This window comes from Eutrigla gurnardus (genome assembly GCF_963514095.1).
Source record: "Eutrigla gurnardus genome assembly, chromosome: 1".
In the NCBI taxonomy this organism is placed as follows: domain Eukaryota; kingdom Metazoa; phylum Chordata; class Actinopteri; order Perciformes; family Triglidae; genus Eutrigla; species Eutrigla gurnardus.
This window is the reverse complement of record NC_139915.1, coordinates 25,836,047-25,858,600: the sequence shown is the minus strand read 5'-3', so window position 1 is coordinate 25,858,600 and position 22,554 is coordinate 25,836,047. Positions and strand designations below refer to the sequence as shown.

The following is a 22,554-nucleotide window of genomic DNA, read 5'->3' as shown; positions in this document are numbered from 1 at the left end:
TTTAACCAGAAACACCTGCTACAAGGGTCTGTTTCACTGATTTGTTCTAGGCCATTTCAACTCTGACCCTGTGAACACGGGCTTCAAACACCATGGCATAACACCTTGCAGTGCTCAGCAGCTGTGTCTTTTTTTGAGTCCCGAATGACCCCACAGCTCCAGACTTTAGAGAGGGAAGTCTTGATGGAGCTATATCCCAGTGGCCAGCTACAAGGACTCCCAGAACCAGGCAAATTAAATTGTTACTTTCGGGGGGAATGTGGCACTTTTACAATCGGTTCGTATTTCTCACGTTGTCCCTGAGAAGAAAGAAACGCGGTGCATTAGATATCTTACATGCACGGTGATTAGATGTTTTGCATGACACCTGCTTCCTTTGATAGGCTTTTCTCTCTTTGAGCAGCTTCACCTTGGTTTTTTTCAGCCAGAGAGTGTTTTTCCCAGCTGCGGAGATCCAAAGGAATCTGCCACGACTGAACGTTTTCCGGCACAGTGGATGATATTCCACCATTTCCAGAGGCCTTGGGGAGTGCTGTCATTAGCTGGCTCTCAGAGCACAATGGCTGGAAATTAAGTTACTATTTATCCGTGCTGAGCAAAGGAAAAGGCAGCTGCGGGGCAGAAAGGCCCAGAAAGACTTTAGTATTGATTTTGCTGAAGGGTGTTGGCCCCGGCCAGGCCAAATCTTGTTTTCTGAGTATGCCGTGTAAGGATTGAAAGGAGAGAGAAGAACAGGGGAAGGTGGTTACAGCCGATGGGGTTCAGAAACAGGAATATCATAGGATACCTGCTGTCCAATAACACATTCTCACACACTCGCTAAACAACATCAAGGGCTTTTATCCAACTATTTCCTCTCGCACGGCATAATGATGCTAAAGATCCTGTGCTAACAGCCAATATGATCACAGCAATACATATCAGCTTCGCTCTGCTGCTAAGTGATTCTCACTTTCTGGAGACAAAGGCTTGCATCTTACATCCATTTGTTTGGGTGGTGGTTTCAATCAATGCACTCCATACTATTTAATTTGAGTTTTATCCTTGCCTACATCTCAGGTATCGTTACAGGGTTTTAGCACCGCATTACCCAGACATGACTTGTTTTTTCAGATGCTAAAAAAAACGTGGTTGAAATTAATATTGTGCATTATAAAGCGATAAAACCACACCGCTTTCCCATGAAAATGAGAGGGGGATTTAAGCACATTGCACTTTTTAGACTCGGTTTAAGTCACGCTGTGTGAAACTGTCAAACCAAAAGCCTGAAATGTGAATATAAATGTAAAATGCAAATGTTACAGTGAGTTGGGCTGTGTATGACTGACAGGTGAAAGCAGTGAGGGAGGCAGCGGTGAGAAGGCGTGCTGGAGGATCGGGCTCAAGGTAGCCTGGGACATCCACACACCTGGGCTGATGCTGCCACTGGAGTCCGGAGACTGTTATTACATGAGAGGTACTAAATCTGCTCCTTAAACACACACACAGACGTACTCACTTTCACTGCTATTTCTGACTTTAGAGTACTTTGTCCCAATGCCACGAGAAGGCATTTCCCATTCATCTCTATTCTCTTCTTCTTACTTCTCTTCTTGACTGTGTGTGTGTGTGTGTGTGTGTTTGTGTTTGAGTGGGGGAGGGCGACCTCGCCCCTTAACAGGGAGCTTTAAGGTTCCATGAAATTGTGTGCATTAGAGAGGTTAGGCAAGCCAAATGTTATTTTTGGAAGTTCTGTGACCCGGTGCTTATGTCTCTATGGACAGGACAGACAGCGAGCCACAGGGGTGTAAATCACAGCTTAATGCTTTTGGCTGCAGCAAACACCTCTTCTTTTCTTTTTTTGGCCCTGTGGGCCCTTCCAAGCTTTCTCATATTTTCTGAGTGTGAGAACATTTATCTACATCACAGCAGAAACTCACGTTCAGATGTACAAGAAGTTAGGTTCTGTGAGTCGGCGAATGAGTGATTCGTTCTTAAAGACACTCTGCTTTTATAGGTATTTAGGGATAGACTGTACAGTACAATCTTGAGTCAGTTTTCACTTAATTTAATTGCCGAAGATAAATGACTGTATCTTCTGCAATTATGTCACTTTTATTTAACCAATGTTTACATACCAATGCATTGCTATTTATTTAGTTATATTTAATTCTCCCAAATTGGATTGGCTGCCGTCCCTATATCTGCTTACTTATCAATATATATAAATAAAAATATCAAATTAATTTTTGTTTATTTCCATATTTTTAACCAGTTAGTAAAATGTATTTGACCTAGTGATTAGAGAGAATTTCTTGTGCTTGAAAGATTACTCTTCTAATCCCTCAAGCAGCAAATGCGTACATCCATCTAGCACACAATACCATGTGCTGTTTTTATGAAGACACTGAACCCCTACCTGTGCGCTCTGCATGAATGTCAAAATCATAAATACACCGCTAAGATTTGCAGCAGCTTTGGGCTGAGCGCAGAATTTGGACCAGAGCCACGTAAGCGAGTCAGAGGCATGTAACTGATGTGATCTACGGGGCCAATATCAAACACATTTCTGGAGGAGATACGCTTTATTTTAAGATATCTTTGGACAGTTCTTTGATGTTTTTGTTGAATTTCAGTTGAGGCTTTCATAGTTTGAGACCCCACGAGGCCCATTCCGCAAATACAAAACATATAGCACACCTCACAAACATACATAGACTCAAGAAGAAGTGATATGTGAACCCGTACTGTTGATGTATATAATATTTCACCCATATTTCACCAAACAGCACGATGGTTTATGTTTTCCGTGTGTTGGCCTCCATATGTTAATTCAGTGCCTACCAAGGTAGAGTGTGATATGTGAGATTTCACAGATGATTTATGGTCCAAAGGAAGAACCCGAACCAAAACATGGAGGAGAACTCGCTGCCTTTTTATAGCATGGACATACTGTACTGCATGTGCACAAACTCATAGACTGTCCAGATGCTGTACAGGTAGAGTAGCTGCTGCATTCCTGATTAAAAAAGCATGACTTCAGGTGAGAAACTGCTACTTTGTTAGGAAAATGTGTACATTTCAAACAATGCTACACAGAAAGCTGCGTTCCCTGTACAATCTAGTCTGCTATCCACCATCCCAGATCTATATAATGCTAAAGTGTTTCTCAATCTGAATCGTTTTTACGAGGACGGAATAGGAAGGTTTTAATGGATTCCTGAAGTTGACTCTTTGAAGCCGCTATGTTTTCATCTGCGAGTGGCGATGTCTGTACCTAATATTCAGCCTGACAGGGCTTGAAGCCGACCTCCTTTAGCTGGATAAGATTTACAATAGAACAGTCAGTTTCAGGCCAGCCATGATAATAGAGTGATGGGCTGTTGTGCAGACCATTCTAATGGGACTTGACTGTCGCGGATCAGTGGGGATTTATGCTCCACTTGGTGAGTACGCCCTTGAGAGGCCAACTGCTGCACGACGATAGCGGCTCACACAGTCCTTGGCTGTCTGACGCTTTGTCAGTCCACCTGAATTAAATACTTGGCACAATGCGCGAACATATGCACGCACCTATAAATTTGCACAAAATCACACACAGTCCTCTGCTCATTGGAGGAAGGACACCCCCCCCCCCCTCCCTCCCCCAATCCTGTTTCAAACACACATACATACATGCAGACAACTATGACTTCCAATATATCCTACCGGCGTTTTAGTGACATACACCATATGATAGATAGTTTAGTGGTATTAAAAGAAAACTACAACGTTGTATAACCACAGACACCATAATGTCTTTTCAGCACCATTTGTCGCCGGCTGGCCCTTTTGAACCGCTAATGTCTGAGCTGCTGGAGGCAAATTGAATCACCGTCATTTCCACCCAAATGGAATTTCGCCGGTTAAAAAAAGAACAATGCAAGTCTTGACACCGGGCCTGTTCGATAATCAGATTCCCAGCTCCCAATGCACAGGGGGGGACTGGAGAAAAGAGTTGACCCAATATATTTAAAAGCCTGCTTCCTGGAAAAGGAGGACAAGTGGCAGCAGGCGCAGGGGTTGAAAGAAAGATAAATATTTATTACAGTTATCGAGTTTGCCTCTACTCCCTCCTGATCCCACTGACGCATCAGACGCGCCAAGAAAAGAGCAGATTGATGGAGATAATTTGTTATTGGATATAAACAGTTTTAAAGACGCGGAGTAATTCTGCCCAGAGACCTAATCCCTCACAATCTCATCAGGGTGAAGAAAACACCGGCGAGTTGTTTTGTTTGTCGCTGTCTTTTTTCTCTTTTTTTTCTCTCCTGCCAAACAATAATATCTTCCTCCCAAAGCATTTGGCTGTTTGACTTTCAAATCACAGGCATTAGCCAGTGTACTCTTGCTCAAGGCGGGTGTAAATATGCACATGTGCTGTGAATGACAGCTCTGTAGTGGCTAAATTAATTATTGGTATGAGGAAAATAATGGCAGAGCTGCGAAACATCTATACACACAAAGAAACACATGGAGGGATACACAGGAAACAGCAGTAAGGCCTCTCTGTAAAGCTTCTGTGATATTGGACAAATGTTTGTTGGTGTGGCTCTTCCGTCTTGACAGATTGAGCCTGATCTGGTTCTGTTTGGTAATTAAAATTATAGTACAACGCTACTCATTCTCGTCGATTCGGCGACGGACCGAGCGCAATCTGTCTGAACGAACCAGACGATTTTGTTGTCATGTTCCTTCACGCCCTGCTTTTCATCTGTTTTTCTTTTGTAATCACTTCTTTTCCTTTATAATTAATTAAAAACATGAGCAAATTAAGAATTAGTCCATTCTCCTGTGCTTTTGTGCTGTAAATAGTTACTGCTGGTCTGGCATGTTCTGATTTTTTTCTCCCCCTGCATTCACCAGACGACCTGAACAGTACCCACCAGCACTGCGTCCTGGCTGGAGATACCGCACGCTTCAGCTCCACGCACAGAGTGGCCGAGGTGAGAAGCCAATATTCCTACAAGAGAAAAAAAAGTAATTTTGAATTTGTTGTGAAAAATATTGCATAGTGAGCCAACAGTCCCCTGTGATTTCAGTAAAGGCTGCTGTGGGTTCTTGCCCACTATATTAGGGGAAAACATAAACTATTAATAAATGGCATTGACAGTCCATAGTGTATGAATAAATTAAGTATGTATCTACAAAAACAAACATGTACTCTATAAACATATTAAAGTTTAGCTTTGTAGTTTGATTGACAGGGTCCAAACCCTACAGGGCAGTTATTTGTATAACACTGGGTTTGTCCCTCTCCTACCAGTGTTCCAGTGGGACCCTGACCTACATCCAATCGCGGTGTCAGGAGGCCTTGTCCAACCTGCACACTGACCCAGAGACAGGCTCCCACAGCCTGCTGGCCCTGCTGCCGACAACGCTACAGCACTGCGAGGAGATTCACAATGAGGTGGGGACACGGTGTGTGTGTCCATGTGCATTTCAACTGCACACGTGTCAGTGATTTTCAACAGTTAACATTTATTTCTATGAGAGCTGTTAAGTTTGTTCAGGTGTTATTTATTTCACTTGTTGTCACCCTTATTACTACTTTTTGCAGCCTGAGTCAAACAGCATTTGAAGTTTGTTTTTGGCCTGCTTGGAGCAGCGTATGAGCGAGGCTTGCCACATTGGACAATAGAACATGTGCAAATAAAGTTTACACAATAGCATGCCAGTCTTTGAAAGTTTGAATACATTTTTCTCTGATCATGAACTTGCCTGTCACTGTTACGACTAATTCTTCTGATCCCGTTGTCCTCGACCATCTGGAACTCCAAGGTGTTTAAAGATGGCTAACAACCATCTGCAAATGTGACAGGATTTCAACAGGACAGCATCGAAAGAAATACAGGAAGATATGTAGCGGGTTTAGGCATATGACTAATATGTGTGAAGGTGATTTCATTTATTCTAATAAACCCATGCATTTCTGTATGTGTATGTATACAGTACACCGTGAGATGATTACATGCCCTCTGGGTTATATTTGGCAATACAGCCTAGTCAACAGTTCTGATATGAACACCATCACTATGTTGGGGTGCTCAGACAAAGTCTTATCAAGGGCTTGTAGACTAATCTTCTTGACAAATAGAGTTTCAGCACATGGACTCAGTACAGTAGTATATACTAAAGGCATAACATAGTGAAAGGAATTGATGTGCAGAAACAGACTATTTAACCATTTCCTCTGCATCATGGGACTTATAGACCATACCTGGCAGTCCACTGATAGCAGGTTAAAATGCTGTAAACGGCAGAATGGGAGCTTGCCCGCTTTCTTCCCTTTTCACCTGCTTGTTTCTGCTCGGGGGACATGCCTCCAAAATCCAGGTTGTTCTCATTTGTCCCGGCCTGTGATGGATCGCGAGGCAATACCCTCTCCATATGTTATCTAAAGATGGAGTCGTGCCCCACTCCCCTCGCTAACCCCCTTTCTCACACACAAGGAGCGATGCTGGCTTGGGGTATTGAGGGATAGAGCGAGGTCAAAAAAAAGAAGAACGCGAGGGGCCCGCCTGCGGAGCCACCAGCCCCTCCGTGCTAGCTTGCCGCGGGCCAACAGTTAATATAGCACTTCACCTCTTCCCCCCTTTACACCCCTGGGCTCAAAGAGCACATCCTAGCCGACGCTAGCACCCAGGCTCCTCAGCGGGACGCCATGACAGATGAGTCTGACGTAAGGTTGTTTAAAGGTTGTCGACAATATTAATTATTCAGCGCTGACAAACAATAGGGCTGTCTGTGTCGGGGGCTGGGCTGCGCTAGTTGAGCTGGCAACACCTGCTAGTTTGCCGCATAGCGCCACAGGATTACCAAGCTGTAGGCCTCCGCCAGGAGGGCAAAGCAGGTTTATTCAGGAAAACAGGATGCTATTTATAAAAGCGCAGGTGTGTGTGTGTGTACAGTATGTATGTGTGAATGTGTAAGTAAGGGGGGGGGGGGGGGGGGGGGTTGCTCTCGGGGGCTCAACCCTACCCTACCTGGCACTCACAATGATAGATGTGGCCATTTGTTTGGAGTTGCCCGCGAGAGCAGAACACCCACAAAAATGATGTATTGTTGGCGGAGTTATTCATGATGGCGGCCCACTTTGGTGCTTGGCGGGTGCATATTGCGCGGGTCGTGTTTGACATGGACGACTGAGGGGCGAACAAGCCTGAGACGCGCAGGCAGCCTGACCCGAGCAGTGCCTTATGGGTCTTTGCTTAAAAAAAAGTGCTAAACAGAAAGCTAGCACCGGCTGACGTGCCGCAGATATACTTTGCAACCAGGGGTGGGGGGGGAGCGGAGGTTGACACTTGTCAGGAGAGGTGGGCAGGTCTGACGATGATGAAGCAGAGCATCTGCCATCTGAGTATGAGTGTTCAGGGATGGGGTGAGATGTTGAGTTGAAGTAGGCGTTGATGGGAGACAGAGACAGAAATGAAGAAAACCGAAGTTCCCACCTGTTTGTTAAGCGCCGTCCCTCTCACTGTCTCTTTTTAATCTCTCCTCCTGTCTTGGGTGGTGGAGGGGGGTAGTCGAACATAGCTTCGCCACACGGCCCCGTGTGCATGTTTGGCTTTGAAATGCTAATCCCAGATGCACACGTCTTGTCTCATTTAAAGCCACTGTGTCACTTCCCAGGTGGGTGTGTGACAGAGTGCCCTGAGGGACCCCCTCTAATGATGCCAGTCCCCCACACAGTAAATACTGAAGGGAGGGACAAGGTTTTGCCACATGTTCTGGCAGAAAGTAAACTGTGTAGAAGCAGGTGTGTGTGCATGTGTCTGTGTGACCTTCCTACGTCCTGTTTTCAGGCCAAAATGAGTCCCCTGGCTCTTTGCTTTGCTTTCAAACAGCCGTCCTCAGGGCCTTATGCTGGCAATATCATTGTAATCTAATAAAGATCACCTCTCAAAACACATTTTTGCCAGCAGAGTATTAGTTTGTCCTGTTGTATTTGCCAGTTATTTCCCTTAATACTGTTTTTTATTCACATGAGACATATTACGGCCCATTTTAGGGGTTTATTTATTGGGGCAATATTATAAAAATACATTTTAAATATTCTAAAAGTGAACATGTTTCACCCTGTCTGAGCTCTGCTGAATCACAATAAGGCCAAAGGGTCTCGTTGTTCATTTGGAGTTTTTGTTACTGTTATTGATTTCTCTAACAGTGGCAGCTATGACAGGAAAATGACACAGAAAAATGGAATCTTCTTCTCCTCTTCCATTTTATTTATATAGAAAGAAATGGAAATGTAATCTGTGCATGTACAGTATAACCTAGCTTGTGTATGACCATTCTGGCAAGTGTGTGATGAGTGTAAATTGCGTGCCTGGTTACTCACGGAGAGATGGAGGGTACCAGTTCTTCCTGGCTGATGTGTGAGGAGGCCCGGGAAAGGTAAACAGTGAACGGCAGAGTGGGGATCGATCCCACTCTCATCAGCTCCCACCTCAGGGCCATGGCCCGGAAATTGATTGGACCCGCTCAGGGAATACCGTGAAGGTGTAGAGAGAGAGAGAGAAAAAAAAGTGCCTCATTAAATGGGGAAAAGAAGGGGGCTACTTGGCTTTAATTCTGGAGTTGCCATGGTGGGCGGCCAGTCGACTAATGTGGGGCTAATGTGTAGTTAGTGTGTCCATCACCTGGAGAGATGACAGCGACTGCCGCAGGGGAGCCACTAGCTCCCCTCTCGCTCCCCCACGCCGTCTCAGAGAAAAACTAGCCCTAACAACCACTCTCTCTTTTCGCGCACACTTTCGATCTGTCTGCCTGGATAGGTGGCATTTAGTCCGAGTTCCCCTCTCGGTGACGCTCAGCTGGGTGGCCCGACTCCCCAAATGCCACATCGCCAGCACTCCTCAGTAGCTTCGGACGGCCCCGGCTTTGTGGCTGCCTGCGCAGTGGGGGACGTGCAGCCAATGTCGGCTCAAAGCGGAGACACAGGTTGGCGTCTTCTCACTAAAGGACAGGCAGACAATCAGAGAGACGGAAGGAGGGACTGACGGAGAGGAAAGGACGTCCGATATCGGCGCTCCGCTGCTTTGTTGTGTGTTTGAGCTGTAGTGATCGAAGGGGAGTGGATTTGGAGAGTGTTGAGGGGGACCATAAAGGATGACATTTCTTTGAAGGGTGGGTTGTATGGAGTGACTGAGAGGCTGCTGAGCAGTACCGCTGGCTGCGTATTCTCCCTGACATGCCACGGTCCTTGCATGTCATCCCCGCTGTGATCAGAGCCTTTTTTGGAGGCAAATGGCAGTACGATTCTGTGCACAGCTCCCACAGCAGGGCAGACCTCGCTCAACTTTGTTGTGCAAACAATCCTCACCCTTTATTTTAACTTGCTTGGGGTGCGAGATGCCAGGTGACTTCATCATTTTCATTTTTATTTAGTCACTTTGCAAAGATTTGAAGTTCCGAAGCCGTTCGTCACGCAGGTCTGATGGAGTGCTCTGGCCCCATAAGGTTGAAGAGACTTGCTGGTTTTATAATGAGACAAACCTTTTTGCCCCAGGTTATGATCATACATTCATAACTAAATTGCAGAGTATTTTGCCGGTAATGTTTTGATCCAAATGCACGATTTTTTCACTGTTTCCCACTGCAGTAAAAGGTTCTAGGGAGGATGTGAGGAGGGCTACAATGCTAGGCACTTGACATCAACAATAGAGGCCAGTGTTCAGGTCTCGTGTTTCAGATCCCTTTCAATACTTAACTAGGACCTCAAAACCAATACATGATATGTTTCTAATGCATTAGTTGTATATGAGCATAATTTGTAAGTGACAGTGTTAACACACCCACACAAACACACACACACACACACACACACACAAAATCTGCTATTTGAATGGAGACCTTTTGGGTAGAACTCACCCGCTTGAACCGTGTTGTAATTGGAAGCGAGTTTTCACCTCTAAAACGGGCCCGTTGTACACATCAGCTAATACTCTGTTAGAAGAACAATAAACAAAATAGTTTTCAGAAAAGGAACAATAGCTCTCTCTGTCCCATTTGATATGCGACTCCTTTGAATGCAGTGACTTTTTTTGTGTCGCGTTGGTTGTCGGCGTCAAAAACGAAACGGAGCGTGCATTGTTTCGGGTGGATGATGCTTTGTAGGACGTTTTGGGGGAGGGCAACTCGCGGCGTCTCGCGTTTACGTTGGCGGCAATTGGGGCAATCTTTGACACTCACATTGGCAATTGCATGCGACGACGTTAACAAAGCCACTCACGCACCTATGTAGACAGATACAAGCGTAAGAGCGCCGACGCGGCGGTGCACGCGCAGGTACACACAAACATGCACACTTAGAAATAGATAGGCTACACCTGGCTACATGAAACATCCTTGCGAGGATTAAATCAGCACTTCAAACGAGCAGGAAACAAAAACACTCCCAGCGGAGGAGAGGTTCGGCAGCCGAGACTGTCATCTCCAGACGGAGCGAGGGAGTGGAAGAGGAGGGGAGGGAGGAGGAGAGAGGAGGAAGGGAGGGAGGCGGGCGGAGTTTTCAGGTGTGCCGACTGGAAGGTGTGTGAACAGAGACACATTGTAGTTGTGTGTGAAGCGCTGTGTGTCTGTTTGTCCGGGTATTTGATAAAGGAGGGAGCGTACACACAGAGATGACCCATGTTTGTCCAATTTGCGGCAGAACAATTTTCAGTCATGTAATTAAAAAAGAAAAAAATGTGTCTTTGCTGTGTTGTTCCTTTTGGGGACCTCATAGAAAAGATTGAGTAGACTTGTTTTTGAAATTAGTACATTTCTAAGGGCGATTGGATTTTCCTCTCGGTCAAAAAGTTTAATTTTAAAAAAGAAAATCTGGCATTACAAAATATTTTTCAAAGCTGTTTTTCTAAAGTGTATGAAATAAAAAAAATGTAATTTATAAATATAATTTCACTGGAGAGGGGCCAATATTTTATATGGAGAACACTGACATATTTCATTATCTTGTTTGACATGATCATTTCACAATTTACAGCAATATATAAAATATTCTTCATTTATTCAACATTAATTAAATATCATGTTGTAATGTCAATGTGCATTTTTTTTTTTTTTTTAGATGAGATATTCCGATGGGAGGTTATGTTGTCAAGCCTTTTCATCCTGTTTGCATGTATGTGTGTGTCTGCAGGTGGAGTTCGAGTGGCTGCGGCAGTACTGGTTTCAGGGCCAGCGCTTCGCCCGCTTCTGCAGCTGGTGGACGGGACCGATGGAGCAGCTGGAGAAGGACTGGAAGCTCATGGAGACGATGGTAAGGCCCCGCAGACACGCTGCTGGTCACATGGCAGCCTCACTGTCTGGTCTCTCCGCCTGCCTAGTTTAGTGAACTCACTGACACCCGTATCACTTTACTGATCTTTCAGTGGATAAATTAAATCCATTTTCATTTTACTGTTTACTTTTTGGTTTTTGGTTCTGGATTACATGCACACTATCCTCAGTCCTAGATTTTTATAGTGATAACATTCCTATTTTAGAAAACGGATGAAAGGAAAAACAATAAAAAATATACAAACAAATATCTTTTTTAATATACAAAACCTGTTTCATATGAGAATAAAGAACCGCATGAAAATCTTAACAATCCATAATATTAACCAGATAATATTCTTAAAACATAATAATAATAATAATAATAATAATAATAATAATAATATACAAAGAAGAAGAATATCAAATTAAAACATTTCTACCATTCCCAGTATGAGCGGCTCCAGGCACTATGTCATTTTAAAATAAGGGTTTCCACCTTTTCAAATGCTCAACATGCCTCCGCTTGTGATTCATACATAAACTACACAAGTGATCTGCTGTCCAATAATGTGCCTCACAAGGGAGGGTGTGTTTAAAATTACATGATGGATTGTCTAACTTCTCATCACGGTGCGTTATTAAGGATGTGTCATGTGTTTAATTGTAGCCTCACAGAAGTTTTATTAGAGAGGAACGTGATCACGCAGCCATTAGTTAGACACCACTGTAAAGGAATCACTTAGTAATGTCAGACTCATAATTAAGTTACCTTAGTCACAGCTCTGTACAGTACATATGCGCCGCAGACACACACACACACACACACACACACTGTAGATATGCAGCTCACAAACACACATACAAGCTTGGTCTCGCTTTCTCATCCTCCCCGCAGGTTCTATGCAGTCCATCTCTCATAGCTAGATTTCAAAGAGTGTGCGCGTGAGAACGTGTGTGTGTGTGTGTGTGTGTGTGTGTGTGTGTGTTTAATATCCAGACAGCAGAAGCAGCAGGGGGCACTCTTGTATCGCTCTGGCAGCAGCGGAGGGAGCGAAAGAGCTGTGCTCCTCGTTTCCTCTCTGCTCCATCTCGCTCTCTCTCTCTCCCTCTCTGTGTCTCTTTATGTCTCTCGCCCTCTCCTGCCTTCTCTGGGAGCTCTCTGTCTCTGTCAGTGTGGAGCGCTGAGCAGTAATCACATCTAATGCTCAGGCGGGGATAAAGACAGGGGCTGGAGGAGAACAGTGCTGCTGCTGCCGACGCCGCCCGGCGCTAGTCATAGTCTCTCTCTCTCCCTCTCTCTTACTTAGTGGAACAGCCCGGTGGAGGGTGGGTGGAGGGGTTAGCAGACAGGGGCTAAACTCATCTAGAGCTCCACCTCCGGGCCCAGATGAAGTGTGTGATTTGGACCTGTATTTAGAAAAGGGCATCAGTGAAATGTGAGGTCTTTCTCTCTCTCTCTCTCTCTGTCTCTCTCTCTCTCGCTCGCTGTGTCTCAGTCCCTCTCTAATGGGCAAGCAAACCTTATCCACTGAGTGTTGCATGTGTGTCACTCATGTGGATTTCTGTCATACAGGACAAACTTTTTTTACACACAATATACAACAAAGAAAATGTGAGGCCATTTTAAATAAAAAAGTAAATCGTAAAATATATTTGAACAAAAATGATATGTAGTACTTCTCTGTTTTTTTATATTCCAAATGTGTGCTTATAACAACATTCATTTTAGTGTATTAAATCATGCGTAAAGCAAGTGTAGCCTATCTGATGCATATTGAACCTTTGCAAAAATAATACACTTGTGAATGCATAAATGTAATCACTCACTATTGTGATGAAAGACAACATTATTGCCTTCGCAAGCAATATTTACATACATGCATCGACCTCTGATATGCTGATGAAAAGCACTCTATAGATGTGACTTATAGATTTTCCTTTTGGAGCTTTTGATAGCTGTGGCTTTTCCGCAGTTAGATTAAAACGCATTCCTCTAAATTACTTTGAGTTATTTAGATTACGTGGGTTCCCCTCTACATTCCTTTATTGCATATATTTTACATTTTGAAGCTGGCAATTGACAGTGTCGTGTAATTTAGTGAAATGCGAGTGACCTACTGTGTGCGGATGCTGTTTGCCATTTATTTATTTCGATCTTTTTCCCTGTTCTTGCCTGCAGTATATTTTAATACAGCATTATTTTTGTCAAATCTGATACCATGGGTATTTTAAAATAACAAATATATGTCTCTTTAAATAGGGTTTATAAATTGACACCATGTTGTTTTATATACTGTGCTGTAGCAATAAAACAGCCTATTGTTTTATCCTGCTAAAATAACAATACAAACAGCCAGCCTTCCTCTCTTTATTGTCATATTTAGCACACAGTGTTGTGGGATGCGCTGGGCTATGTATGCGTTTGTTAGTCTGTATGAAGAATATTGCAATATGGGGGGGGGGCTAGCTCCTGTTTATGGATACTGTCTCTCCCTGGGGCTCCCTCTCTGCTTCTCAGCCTGTTGTCATGCAAATGCTTATCCTTCCATTTGAATGACATTCTGATATAATATATAAACAAATAAATAAATAAATAATACAGAACCGATAAAAAAGAAAAAACAGAAAAACAAGTCCACTTGCGTGCTCGCTTCTTTTTCGCACCTCATGAATTCCTCCTGATAGAAAGAAAGAGTTGCGCTGCTGAATAAATAAGTGTAGGTATGTGTATGTGAATGTACAGCAAAAGTATAATGTGTGCTTGAGGCTGTGTGAGTGTGTGTATAAGGTAAAGGTTGTTTCTGGAGAAAAAGGGGACATTAACGTAAAGGTTTTACCTTCCCCTGCGATCCAGGATGCTAAAGTCTTTTAAGAGCTGCCTCGCTCTCGGCTTCATGTTCCCTCAGGACTCTGCTATCATGGCATCATACAATGGTGACATTTCCTTAAACTAGCAACAATGAATAGGTTCCTCCTGACTGACAATAGACAGAGAGTCTTGGCTTCATGCAGAATATTTTAAATACCGGTGTGGCATTTTTTTTTTTTTTTTTTAATCTTTCCTCTCTTCACTGTGGGGGAGAAGCGACAGCGATGAGCCTGTGAGCACGTCTCCCCCTTTTTTTTCCTGTGCGAATGTGTGTGTGTGTGTGTGTGTGTGTGTGTGTGCGCGCCATTGATGTTAATGTATGCACTTGGCATGACTTTAATTGATTTAGCAGCTCTGCTTGCACAGTACAGCTTTTTCCCTAATTTGTCACTTTCCTGACTTCTGTGGCTGCTCATCTCGCAACTTCAAAAGGCACCGCGGAAGCAAAGAGATTTCAGTGTACTCCGTCTCTCTCTCTCTCTCCCTCTCCCTCCCCTCTGTCTCTCTCTCTCTCTCTCTCTTTATGTTCTTTCTTTCTCTTGTTTTCTCCCTCTCTCGCTACCGCTATCTCGCCATATCTCTGTCTCTTTCTCACACTTTCTCCCTCATTTGACAGGAGAACGAGCCTTGTAGATGGAAATCTTTTCAACACATATCAAGGAAATTAATCTACTTTCATAATAAATAGGATCCACTCAGTTGAATACATTTGTATACTTCAAGATGTACTAAACAGGAAGTGGTATCGGGGCCATGTCTTCCTCTACTCCGTTCACCCGGCCTGTCACTCCCTGTTTTCAGACGGTTTGGTCGCACACACACACACACACACGCTGTTCACACGCACACTCTATATTTGCCTCATTGTGTGGCGAAATGTACTTCCTCTGATTTGTAATAGAAGCTGACTTTTGCGTTCATGCATGTGGGAGTGAATTTGTGCAGGTATGCTCTCAGTGACCATATCATCGTCTCTCCTCACTTTAATAACTGTCTTCGGAAACAATCTGGCCTGCCGCGGAGGCTTGCACTGCAATAATACACAGGTCTGGCCCCGGTCGCCATCGATAGCTGATTAGGTTATTGACCTTAGTGCGTGGAGGGTCGGTGCTGAGGAGTGGTCGGGAGGGAGGGAGGGCAGTGAGCTGGAGGGAGAGTCTGTAGAGACAGAGAGAGGGGGAGGAGGTAAAAAAAGAGGGGTTGTGTGTGTGTGGAGGGGGGGGGGGGGGGGGTCAATGTAAATGTTATTGCTGTGTGAGCTCATTTGATCAAAGTCCTGGAAAGGTTAAGCGAATCCAATCTGGTTTTGTATGGCAGAGTGGAGACACAGGCGCTGGGGAAGAAACCCCCAGGACGGAGAATGGATTATCATATTGGCGCTGGAGTAGCGGGGGCCTCCGATGGACAGTTTACCCTGCCCGTAATGCGTTTAGACAGCAATTGGCCTTAATAACCTTTATTGACTTCAGCGGGTCAGTGCCAAGAATCTAATTATCAAAGTGTATCAATTTCATTGGAGTTTAGAGTTGCACCGCTCCAAATAATTATTTTAAGGTCGGGCCGGGGCAATTAATCCCCTCTCCACTTATTTGATGGCTTTGTAAAACATTATAAATGTTATGGTTTCCGTTGTGCGTTTCAACCGTAAATAATTTCAGGGAGCAATTTTTTGTAATGCATTATTTGGAGAGCTCGCCCGTGCCGGTCCTGCCGAGGGAAGCAGGCAGCACATTTTTGAAAGCCAGGAGGCCACAGCTCAATCGCGTCACAGATGTTTACCAGCAGTCATTTTTCTCTCTCGCTCGCCATTTTAGTCGCACAGCCGGGGCAGAGTTTTATACCCACTTTATATGCACACATGGAACCCAGATTAATTATAAGTGTGAACTAAGCAGTAAAGTGTTTAAAGACCATTTACATTGCTCATTATGGAGCCATTTATTATCTCTAACATTAAATCACGGTGTTTATGCATCATATTGTTTTGCATTTTTCGGCTCGATACTGTGCAAATAGGCTTATACGTCCATTATATTCCAACTCTTTGTGCATCATGTGCACATATACAGTATTCGCATGTGTCTGTGTGAATGCATGTGGTTTTGTTTGTGTCTGTGTGTCTTTATAGATGTGCGCGTGTGCAGCGTGTCCGCGGCGTGGAAGTAAATGTGCAGCTGCAGAGTAGTTTATCCTTCATTGACAGTCAATACGTGCCGTTACCTGGATAGCAGCAGCTGTTTTTCCTTATCGCACAACAAGACTAGAGGCCTAATCCACACACTCATTATTGCACGGCCTTGTTTACCCACGGCTCTATATTAGCTCGCTTGCTTTGCCCTATTTAGACGGAGCCGTATAAAAAAGAAATTACTCAAAGATTATTGTTATTATTCATTTAAAGAGGAAATATATGGCTGATAATACATTTTACATCATGCAGCAGCTTGTGTTTGGAAATATAAAATGAAAAGAAGCAGGAAGAGAAGAGAGCAAGAGAGAGCGAGGAAGAGAGAGGGGGGAGAAAATGTAGCAGTGCAAAGGTATTTGCAATTCTCTTTGAAGTCCCTATTCAACAGGGTAAGCTGAATTTTCGGCGGTGCCTGATAGTGTTCTGCGTAAATGCTTAAACCCCTTTAGAGAATTTTCATGGGCAGATATGCGGTGGCTTGAAGGGAGCGTTTATGTTACCTGGAGCCAATGCAGCCCTCAGCTTTGTACCTAAAGATGTACTCTAGTAGTGAATGGAATCCCACCGAGGTTTGTCTATGACAGAATCTCACTGCAAAATCGCTGTAAGCCAAAGCGTGTGGGGAAAAAAAAGAGCTACAAACAGATTTAACCCCGTCACTTCTCAGCCGGCGTCTCACATGTGCATTTATAGACACGGACACGGAAGGACAACAACAACGGGACGGACATGGCAACAGACGCTCTTGAATGCACAGCGGTCCATTTAGGAAAGTTCAAAAGAACTTTGAAATGGAGAGTATCCCTGCAGTCTCCTTTCATGGATTTATTTTGAAGCTTTATTTGCCTTATTACAATAGTCAGTTTTTTTGGAATCAAGTAACACAGCCGTAGAAACTGCAAATGAAACCATGGTATTTTTTTTATGTCACTGCAATTTCTGAAAGAAAGTGAGATCGTCGAAAAAGCCTCGCAATTTGTTTTGTTTTCATACCTTTGACTGTCAGCTACAGTATGGAATACACCTCATCTTTACAATGGGGGGGTTATTGACAGCCGCTTGGATAATTTATTTTGTTTGTCTGTGAATTGTGATGTTGACAGTGTTTTTACTGTATCAGCAGGCTTTGAAGGCGGCTTGTCTCGTCTTCTTAGAAAACAAATGAGCACTTTACAGAGACTGATCTGCCTTATCCGCTTAGCAGCTTCCTCAATCCCCTGCATTTTATTTATTTACGTACTTATTTACTTACTTATTCATTTACTTACCTCTGTATGGATTTGGTTTGAATTCTTTCCCCATAGCCCCCTCCTCCTCTTCACTCTGCCTCTCCTCATCCTTGGCCTCGATCAGCAAGATAAGCCTTCAGAGGAGGGGAGATAACATCCATTAAAGTGGTAAAGAGGAATTATGGGGCAGCCCAGATTAATCACTGCTCAGCTTAATCGCATTCAGTGCGGACGGCGGGGTTGGCTGCAGGGCCCAGCTTTTTCCTGTGTCATACCAACAGACTGAGAGATGCAAAGAAGTCTGCGTGTGTGTGTGTGTGTGTGTGTGTGTGTTGAAAAAGTGCCTTGATGGGGAGAAAGTATGAAAAAGATGAAAGAGAGCATCTCACAGCAAAACCCGCCCCTCTTATAGCTGGCTAGAGACATTAGCACTAACCAGCTCTAGATATTTAATTATCCCAGGACTTTGATCCAGGTGTAATTGTTTACTCTCCCAGGCGATCGTGTCAAAGTGGTGGAGTGAAACTGATTACCGCAGATGCAAGAAAACACTCCGATAAGTCACTAAAAAAAAAGGAAAATTACTTAAATGTTCAATTGATGCTGTTTCAGTGGAATAATAATCATATTGAATACGTGGCCAGGAATTGTCATATCACCAGTCAATATTCATCACATCCAGAGATAGCAATGCACATGTTGAGCTCTATTATCCAGAGAGAGCAAAAAAATAGATCCTTCATACTCTGAGCTCTGTGAGCACACTTTTATTAAAATCTTTAGAATCTGAGTCTGGTTCCTCATCAGATCCTGTGGTTAATATCCGTACTATTGTTTATCTGCACGTCAACTCAAATCAATTTTGCATTTATTTGCACAGCACCTAATCACAGTCACAGTCTCAGAGGACTTCATATCTCCCACACATACCGAAACAATAAATTAAAACAGATTAATGAAAATGAAAACAGCCCACCCCAACTATAAATCCTCAATGTGAATAATAATAATAAAAAAAAACTGCAAAACCTAATTAAGGACAAACATAGAACATACCTGCTCCAGGTTCTAACAGAATGGATGAATGCAACCAGTTCTGGCATTATTACACACAGGTGCGGTCAAAAATAAAAAAGTGAAAAATACAAACAAACCAACGTTTCATCTCTCAGGCAGCTGCAGACATAAGAGCTCCAATGTGGTGATAATTTGATCCTTAATCAGCTTTTTGTTCGAGTGTTGCAGCACAGCAAAAATACTTAACCACTTAATACCTCGGCACCTCGCTAATTCTTCAGAATCGCTGGAGCAGCTATCGTGTTGCACACCCACAGTACATGAAGCCTTCTGTGAAAAGCGAGTGCTGAGAATGGAGGGATCACGATGCAAAGACAGTTTAAAATTGTCTGAATCGCTTGAAGAGACGCAAAGAAAGGGAAGAAAAATTGGAAAAAGATCACTGATGATAACTCCTCTTCTTTTTTCGGGAGGAGGTGTGTGATGTTTGCGGAGGTGGAACAGGGGAAAAATAGAAGGGAGGGACTGGTGTTTTCAGGGGTGAAGGGAGGAGAGAGATAATGGTAAAGACCTAACATTAGATGAAAAAGAAAGTTTGAATCGGAGCGTGCGAGAGAAAGTAAAGCAGGAAGAGATGAAAAGCTCATGCTGTAGCTGCTGTAAGGGGATGTGAGCACAGTCAGGTGGAAGTACAAGTCCTGGGAGCATTCTGGGAAGTTTCATGCCTTGTTTTTTTTGTCTGTGCGCCTTTCAAAACATGGCATGTACAGTATGAGGAGAATAACCCAACAGAGATCAAACCTGAGATGCATGTGTTCAGGCGAAGTGGATTCTCTCCCATATGAAGCCTGAAAGGAAAAATCTCTTTCTTATTTTTTTTTTTTTTTACAACCTGGGGTTTTTGTACTTTTGACCATCAATCCTATCAGTTATGTTTTTACTCGCCAATTTCACTGCAGAGATCCCAACACTGGTAGCTACACCTTTATAATAGAGCACTATTGGACATGGAAACATCGGTGTACCAACACATTGCTTTAGTAGTGTACTTAAGGTGTTTAAATTACTTTTTTTTAAATCAGAAGGCGTGCACACCCAGAGTGTCTGTTATGTGTGCATGCACAGCCACAGTCATTTTGATGGTTCAAAGTTGAACCAAGATGTAAATTACTTTTCCTATGCACTGTTGTGCAAATAACTTCCACTGGACTCATTTAAAACCTGGTTGATCACTTGCATACGTCGCTGTGAGTGGCCTACCATCCAGGTAGTGAATCCTCTACCAGCCTCCTCTCCTTCCCCCTGCAGATAGAGCGATCTGATGGGTGGTGTTAAATGGGTGAGATGTAGGACAATGTAATTAACGCTAGTCCTTTAGCGGGCCCCGCCTCGCTCCGCTGGGAGCGCCCGATATAGCGCTCATTAATTCCTATTTGTGTGTAATGAGAGGGTCATGTTGGATGTAATAAATGGCTCTTTTATTTGGGCGAGAGCTGCAGGGCGGCATCTTCTCCTGGCTAACAGTCTCATAAACACCCTTTAGCTGCTCTCATCAGCCTCCCTCGGTGGGGAGCGATCACACATACACACGCACGCAATAATGGGGGACATTATACCGTGTTAGTGTGGAAACACAGGTTACTTTAATATAATTGTTTTTGTTTTAATGAGCAGCAGGGCTGTTATCATATTAGATTTCCAGTGCATATGGTTGTGGAAGATAATGATATTAGCGCGTTATCAATGGAAGATGAATGTATATATACTGTGTGTGTGTGTGTGTGTGTGTGTGTGTGTGTACTATTAATATAATTTCATTTGAAAATATTATGGCTGTCATCAATACAGGTATATATTTCTACTAAAATTAATTATATACATTTAAAGGACCATATTTGCGTTTGTGCCTACTCTCCGTATACATTGTAAGTACACTCATCCTTACTGCTGCTAATTTACCAGAGAATATACATATTCTATCTTTTAAATGTCTTCCTTTCATCCCCATACCCAGTGGGTTTTGTTCCCTTCAGTACCTTCAATTGAAATAGGTAATACATCTTTTCATTTTTATTTTTTTAGTATGGTAATGCATTTGATTTGATGGTTCATATTGATTGAAAAGTCCTCAGGGGCTTTGTTCAAATACTGATCAAGAGTTTCAACACGCAACACTTACAGCAAGAGTTGGCCGCCGAACAGCATTATAATTAGGGTCTGTTTTGTGGAAAGATTAAAACCGGAATGCAGATGATAAGCTGACGTAAATGTCATGAAAATAAGTTTGAACTCGACTGCTTCATGTTGCCAAGAAACAACGTAGTATAGATTTTTGATTCATTGCAATAACTAGGAACATTATGTAACGTTTTCACTTTTAATTCCCTTTAATTAATTAGATCAATATACTCGGCAGCGGTGTGCTTTTTATAGCCTGTACGCTTTGAGTCGAACACACAGTATTAAATGTCAAAACTGCGTCTGTGATGTCTTTACCAAATTGAAGTAGACACCAACTTATAGAGTATGTGGGTCCATAATTCAGTTATATGTAACTGCTTCATGGTGCGTGCCATTGTCTGTTACTGTATAGCTGTGTAGAGTGGGGAGAATTGTTCAAGGCAACAAGGGCGCCAGTTGAATACCAACTGAGCTGTTGGGAAGCAGCAGATTAAACGCACTCCTGTTTATAAGGATATAATGTGAAGTGATTTGAATGATCAATTCAAAGAGTTGAGGTAGAAACCTTAATTAGTTTAAAATTGAGCAAACCAACAAAACTGATGTTAAAGGGACAGTTCATTCCCAAAATCAGAACTACTTTTCCTATTACCTGTAGTGCTACTTAGTATATTTGGTGACTGAGTTGCTGAGTGTTGGAGATATCGGCCGTAGACATCAGCAGGCAAAGTGCAACATTATTTTTTCTACTTCAGACATAGTCATTCTTTTTCACTGTGCATCTATAGGTTATTCACAACTGATGTCAGGCTAGACATATAAGAGGGCCTGTTTAGTTTCGCTCCACAATTTTCTGCCAGATGCACAAATTGAAGAATCACTCCACTCCAGACTTCTTGTAGTCAATCAAAACTTTGTTAGCAGCACATTTCAGCCCCAGCAGACATATTCCCTTTACAAAAAAAAAAAGGCCCAACCTGTATGTGAGCGTGTCTAGATGGATGGAAACCCCTTTTTTTTATTGGTTTAGCATTTTTGAAGACCCGGAGTACGGTGCAGTGTGTGTTACACTGTAACTCTGGGGCTTAGAAAAAGGCCCTGGCTTCGGCCCCAGTCAGCAAAAAGCTTTTTACTGGCAGGAGAGTGAGGTGCCGATCACTATCTGCTATCGGGCCTAGAATCTAGACTCGGCTTTCATATGGTGAAAGAGAGTAAGAGGGTTTTAACAGAGCAGAAGGTGCTTGAGTGTCACGCTCATCGCAAACATCTCTGTCCAGCTCTGTCTTCATTGTCCTGAATTAGTCAAAGCGCCTCTCAAAGCGTTGCCCGTGATGGATGGATGAGGCATTCTTGCCAGACCAGTGAGGAGTTTGCACAAGTGTGTGTGTGTGTGTGTGTGTGTGTCCCATCCTGGACAGCTCATTCAGACTTAAGAACTATGTGGTTTAACCATTAAGGCCAACTGGATCCACGCTCCTTATCATGAGGTCGAGACAAAAGCCTCGCAAAAGAAACCGGCCGGTGAATTTTTATGCGATATGTGGGTCCATTGGTCTACGACCCCAACAACAGATTTGCCTTTTCTTCTCGCCACCAAAAAAAGGGAGCGCCAACAAAAGGCCTGTGAGTTCTGCTTCAATTGACCCTGTGGAAAGCATATGTCCTTCCATCCCGCTTGTATACTGCCCAGAAGATGGAGTGCCGTTGGGGCCATAGAAAAGCATCCCTGCCCACTTGAGTTTGCTACAATGCCTTCAAACAAAATCACTTGTCAGGAGTCTTCCCTT

General features: G+C 43.4%; 1 protein-coding gene across 2 annotated transcripts in view; it reads left to right on the top strand.

The window, feature by feature from the left end:
• Positions 1-22,554, top strand: part of fto (FTO alpha-ketoglutarate dependent dioxygenase) — a 112,765-nt gene that overhangs the window by 21,894 nt on the left and 68,317 nt on the right. For both annotated transcript variants that reach the window (XM_084016984.1, XM_084016983.1), the window contains exons 4-7: positions 1,331-1,456; positions 4,885-4,964; positions 5,285-5,428; positions 11,162-11,281. In XM_084016984.1, coding sequence (XP_083873110.1) covers positions 1,331-1,456; positions 4,885-4,964; positions 5,285-5,428; positions 11,162-11,281 — 470 coding nt within the window. The remainder of the gene's footprint in view (positions 1-1,330; positions 1,457-4,884; positions 4,965-5,284; positions 5,429-11,161; positions 11,282-22,554) is intronic.